The sequence below is a fragment of the Octopus bimaculoides genome, chromosome 29 (assembly GCF_001194135.2).
Source record: "Octopus bimaculoides isolate UCB-OBI-ISO-001 chromosome 29, ASM119413v2, whole genome shotgun sequence".
Taxonomy (NCBI): domain Eukaryota; kingdom Metazoa; phylum Mollusca; class Cephalopoda; order Octopoda; family Octopodidae; genus Octopus; species Octopus bimaculoides.
In genome coordinates, this window is record NC_069009.1 from 2,498,997 (window position 1) to 2,505,557 (window position 6,561).

Genomic DNA, 6,561 nt, shown 5'->3' on the forward strand with positions numbered 1-6,561 from the left:
AGTACACCCAAGTAGAGTGACAAGTACACCCACATACAGAGTGACAAGTACACCCAAGTACAGAGTGACAAGTACACCCAAGTACAGAGTGACAAGTACACCCAAGTAGAGTGACAAATACACCCACATACAGAGTGACAAGTACACCCAAGTACAGAGTGACAAGTACACCCAAGTAGAGTGACAAGTACACCCACATACAGAGTGACAAGTACACCCAAGTACTGAGTGACAAGTACACCCAAGTACAGAATGACAAGTACACCCAAGTACAGAGTGACAAGTACACCCACGTACAGAGTGACAAGTACACCCACGTACAGAGTGACAAGTACACCCACGTACAGAGTGACAAGTACACCCAAGTACAGAGTGACAAGTACACCCAAGTACAGAGTGACAAGTACACCCAAGTACAGAGTGACAAGTACACCCAAGTACAGAGTGACAAGTACACCCAAGTACAGAGTGACAAGTACACCCAAGTACAGAGTGACAAGTACACCCAAGTAGAGTGACAAGTACACCCACATACAGAGTGACAAGTACACCCAAGTACAGAGTGACAAGTACACCCAAGTACAGAATGACAAGGTACACCCAAGTCCCCCTCTAGCACCCACACATATATGCCACCTGTATCCCATCCGGGTTACTCACCTGCTCTATTCGTATGTCCCAGTCACCAAATAGCTTCTTACCGCGGAAATATTTCGACCTGTCAATGAAGAAGAGAAAGAAATAAGAAAGGGTGAAGAAGATGTGTACGTTTAGAGGTAACTGGGTTTGTCCCACCCTCATCACTATCTTCATCATTATCATTACTCTTTTACTCTTTTACTCGTTTCAGTCATTTGACTACGGCCTTGCTGGAGCACCGCCTTTAGTCGAGAAAATCAACCCTGGGACTTAGTCTTTGTAACTCTAGTACTTATTCTATTGGTCTGTTTTGCCGAACCGCTAAGTGACAGGGACGTAAACACACCAGCATCAGTTGTCAAGCAATGCTAGGGGGACGAACACAGACACACACATACACACACATATATATATACATATATACAACGGGCTTCTTTTCAGTGTCTGTCTACCAAATCCACTCACAAGGCTTTGGTCGGCCCGAGGCTATAGTAGAAGACACTTGTCCAAGATGCCACACAGTGGGACTGAACCCAGAACCATGTGGTTGGTAGGCAAGCTACTTACCACATAGCCACTCCTGCACCATTGTAACTTGTAGTTTCTTACTCTTTGAAATACCAAATTCTGCTCCCTCCGTTAATGACTACCTCCTCATCTCTCCTTATTTTATGTCAATGATGGAGCCTCAACGTGGTCGCCCTGTCTCCTAGAAACAGCAGCCAAATCTTCCTACAAATCACACTTTTTCAACTTACATAAAAATGTACATTGTAGATATCAATATATAAAAAGATGGGATGGTCACAAATGGAACATCTATGACCTAGGTCTGCTGGATATGGACTGACTTGGGGCTAAGCAACAACAACAATTGTAACCACTAATACTAACTACTATACTGTACATTAGGTAATGTAGTCCTAGATACACTATGTCTGGATAAAAGATGGAGTGGTCACAGCTAGAGCATCTCTGATTGTAGGTCTGGTGGACCAGGACTGACCTGGTGCTAAAAAAACAACTATAGCCATTAATACAACTATATTGTACATTAGATAATGTAGTCCTAGATACACTATACCACCTGAATAAAAGATGGGATGGTCACAGCTGGAGCATCTTTGATCATAGGTCTACTGGATCAGGACTGACCTGGGGCTAAACAACAACAATTATAGCCATTAATACTAACTACTACACTATACATGAGGTAATGTAGTCCTAGATACACTATGTTCGAATAACACTTGGGATGGTCACAGCTGGACACAGCAAGAACATCTTTGATCATAGGTCTACTGGACTATGACAGACCCGTGGCTAAACGACAACTATAACCACTAATACTAACTACTATACTGTACATTAGATAATGTAGTCCTAGATACACTACATGGTGGTGGTGGTAGTAGTAGTAATACTACTGATAGTAGTAGTAGTGGTAGTAGTGGTGGTCCTGTGGTGGAATGCGGTGGAACATGTCTACCAAAGGTGCCACACTCCAATGACTGAGGTGAGTAACAGATAAAAGGTAGCATGTGCATTAACTGCAGTTTTGCATTCAGCACCAAACTTGCTAACTGCAATTACTGTCAATAGAAAATGCAACAGTTGTAGTTAGCATATTAGCATGTGTGTCGTTAATGTGCAATTGTTGGTGGCGCAGTAGATAATGAAGCAGATATACACTGCATTGATAGAATGCAGTTGTTGGCATTGGAAGTGCAGCAGGTATATTCTGCATTGTCAGAATACAGTTGCCGGTGCTGGAAATGTAATAGATAATACTCTGCATTGTCAAAATGCAATTATTGGTGTTGGAAGTGCATTGTTAACGTGTAGTCGTTTGCATCAGAAATGCAGTAGCATACATGTTTCTGTCGACTTGATTTTGCTAAAGCAGTTGACATTGAAAAGTGCAATGGATGCTTTTATCGTCAAAATCATCGTGCATTTGGTGCATCACTGATTGAAAAAAGAAACTGCAGCTGCTGCAGTTGTACTAACATGAACATGCATCTGGTGCATTGCAAGATTAAGATAAAACTGCAGCTAGCATATTTGATATTGATAGTAATAACAGCAGCTGGCTAATTCATTGATGAAAGCAAATCTGCAGTTGATGCACATTTTGTTGCAGGTAGTATTCTTATAAACTGCACTATGTGAGCATGTGTTGTAGTAGGAGTATTTTAACAGTTGCTGTGCAGATGTTAGAGATGCAGTTGTCATTGCATAAGTTGCTTGCAACATAACAGCAATCAGTGCACCATACACCATAGCTGCAATAGGGTGCAGTTGTTTCAGTTTATCAGTTGTGGCTGCGTGGTAAAGTAGTTTGCCTTGCAACCATGTGATTTAGAGTTCAGTCCTTCTGTGTGACACCTTTGGTGGACGCGCATTCCACCACATTCCATCAGAGGCCTGGGCCAACAGAGATCTTCATTGACAATTTCCTTGATAGGAAATGAGTGTCAAAAAGATATATATATATATATATATATATATATACACATACATACATACATACATACATACATACATACATACATATATATATATATATATATATATATATATATATATATATATATATAAACAAATAACAACAGATGGATTGTGGTTCACTACAACTGTTTCAGATATATCTTTTATTGATGAATTGAATCATTACATGCAAAAAAAACCATTTTCATCAGGTGAATATAAGTAAGAATAAAACATTTTAAAACATCTCAATTCCAAAGCAAAAATGTCATTGACCTGACCTTGGTTCGTTTACTATTCTGGGACCTGATTTGCTTGAACCCTGAATTTATATATATTTATATGTGTCAGTAGTGGTGTCTGAATATCAAATCATACAAATAAATTTTTTTTACTATTCTAATCCAGAAACGCGTCTATGATTGACTAAGAATGGTTAGTTTCGTTATTTTTTTTCTTCTTGTTTTGCCTTTGTGAGTGACAGGTATTGCTATCTGTTGGAGACTTATTTTAGTAGTAGAATTACCATTTTAACTGCTATTTATAAATTTCGGTATGTGGTAAAGCAACTGTTGCTGATCCCTTAATTATGTTTATATACATATATATATATAGACATACATAGGGTATATATAGCAAGTGAGAAAGCCTCTTCAGCTTGATGCATGCAGAGGATGCTGTTCAGGCCAAGTGCAGTATAGAAGAGCCGGGGACTTTTATGACAGAGGAGAGTTGGCAGGGGATGAGGAAGTGCATGTCACTCTTTGCATCTTCGACATCTGATCCCTGCCTCTTGACGTCAATTATTTTCTGATAGGTCTGTTTCCTTAAAGATGACATGCTGAGCTGTCATCCTTTCCACACTCTTCTACAGCTATATTGATGTGACTTGAACAAAATCGAATGCTTCCAACAGCACAAACTTTGTGCAGTCATGAGGATTCGATAGAAAGACTTAGTTATCATTTGGCTAGTGTTAGGAATATAAATTGTGACTAAGGTTTGATGGAAGATTTTAATTCAAAACTTTTGAAAACAAGACATCTGTACTACAGAGCCAGAGGCGGTTTCAGCCAGGTTGGTATCAAAAGGGTTAAGAATTATTTCACTATTATATATTTTAACCATTTTGTTACCATATTTCTGTTGAGATGCTCTGTGTTTCTTTCAATTAATTTTAAATATAACAAAGAATTTAGTAAAAAAACTTAGTTATCATTCAGCTATAGTGTTAGGAACATAAATTGTGACTAAGGTTTGGTGGAAGATTTTAATTCAAAACTTATGAAAACAAGACATTTGTACTCAGAGCCAGAGCTGGTTTCAGCTGGGTTGGTAACGAAAGGATTAATGTTGCCCTAGATTTACTGATTAAATAAAAGATGGAGGTGGTTATGGTTGGAACACATTTGATCATAGATCTGCTTGATCATTAATGATCTGGGGGTTATATAACAATAACGTCTCCCTAAATAAAAGCAATATGTACCCTATAACACCCCCCTATGTACCCTTATGTATAAACCTTGGTGTTTGGTGAGCTGAAATGAAATTCCATATTTTATAAAGGAATATTTTTGAAATTAGACACAAGAATGCAGAAGACATATACAGAGGTGGACAAAAGTAGGTGTGCAGAGGGTTGATATGTAAGCACTTCAAATGTGTATAGAAATAAAAGAGGGCTTCTTATGAACTAGGGATCATCTAAAAATCCCTTAGTTGACTTATGAACCACTTAGGTTTAAAAAAAGGAAATAGAGAAATGAAAAGAACATTCCATTCGTATTAAACAACTATATACCTACTTTTGCGCATGTGTGTGTATGCATGTGTGTGTGTATGCATGTGTGTGTGTATGCATGAGTGTATGTGTGTGTGTGTGTGTATATGTGTACACAAGCATCTCAGAAGTAAATAGACACCTCTTATTATGTCATTTTACCTTTGTGGACACTATCTGGTGTTTCAAAATTGTTAATATATAAAGAATAAAAAGTTTTGAATGGTACAACAATGCACTATAATATTTTTTAAAAATAGACTATATATTTGTTGTAATTTAGTTATCTATAGTCCGATGTTAATATATATTATATGCACAGGGCATGTCAACTATCATCATCATCATCATCATTTAATGTCTGTTTTCCATGCTGTCATGGGCTGGACAAGTTGACAGAAGCTGGTATTGTTTCTATGGCTGGATACTCTTCCTAATGTCAACCACTTTACAGAGCATACTGGGAGCTCTTTTATGAAACACCAACACAGAAGCATTTTGGTTGGAATGTATTGAGGTGAATTTTTCATTATATATATGTGTGTGTGTGTGTGTGTGTGTGTGTGTGTTTGTGTGTGTATGTATATACATGAAGTGAATTCAGAATCTGCTCATTGAATGAAGTACTGTATAACTGTTTGTTATCTTAAGCAATTCTATATGTTCTGGATTGTTAGATGTTGCTAGCCAGTAAAACTTATGTTATATCAGAAAGCTAAAAAGATACCTGCCTAGATTTTAAATCCCTATTCCTTTGCATTACACACACACACACACTATTAATCAAATATGTCTATTGAAAACAAATTGTACTGGATTTCAAATAAGTGCTCTTGGTATGAGAAATGAATAAAAACCTTAAAAGGTATTTAGAGATTCAATTAGCGTGGTTATATATTAGAGAGTAAAAGTTGGAAAAGTTATATCTTAAAAATCACAGTATATATTAGTCCATGAGATAAGCAATATTGTATTTATAAATAAATAGATAAAGTACAGCTATGATCATGAAAAAAATGTTTAAAAAAAAGGTTTTGGAAGTTCTTACGACTGTTTCATGAATATACAACATCTCAAAATGAAATCTAGAGTTGATGACCGTTATTGGGAAGTATATCCACTCATCAGAGAAAAGGGTGAATTTCAGTGTAGTAAATCGAATGCTGGAAATGCTATTTAAAATCGGATGAGAAAGGTGTTGTCTAAAAAGTTATTGGTATAAATCAGTGTTGGCATAAATTCGAGCTAAAAATTTTGAAAAAATAAAATAAATCCATGGTAAGAATCCATAATGGCTGTGTGGAGATAGAATTCCCATAATTCATTTCCTTTTCAATGTGTAATCCGTAAGTATACTTATGGATCCATAGCTGTACTTTATTATTTAGCAATACGATATTGCTTATATTATGGACTTGTATATGTATAATGCATATGTTAAAACATATGCACCTGAGGTCTGTACACAATAAATTCATTATTATTATTATTATTATATATATATACTTACCTATACACATGTCTGCATATATGTGTGTGTGTGTGTATACATATATATATGTGTGTGTCTGTGTCTATAAATATATATATATATATATATATATATATATATATATATATATATATATATATATATATATATATATATA

At 36.3% G+C, this 6,561-nt stretch overlaps 1 protein-coding gene across 1 annotated transcript in view; it reads right to left on the reverse strand.

The window, feature by feature from the left end:
- The window catches only part of LOC106879677 (synapsin), a gene marked incomplete at its 5' end in the record, with an annotated part of 34,936 nt that overhangs the window by 24,465 nt on the left and 3,910 nt on the right, over positions 1-6,561 (reverse strand). The window contains one exon of the mRNA XM_014929352.2: positions 661-718. Within this exon, the coding sequence (XP_014784838.2) occupies positions 661-718 (58 nt within the window). The remainder of the gene's footprint in view (positions 1-660; positions 719-6,561) is intronic.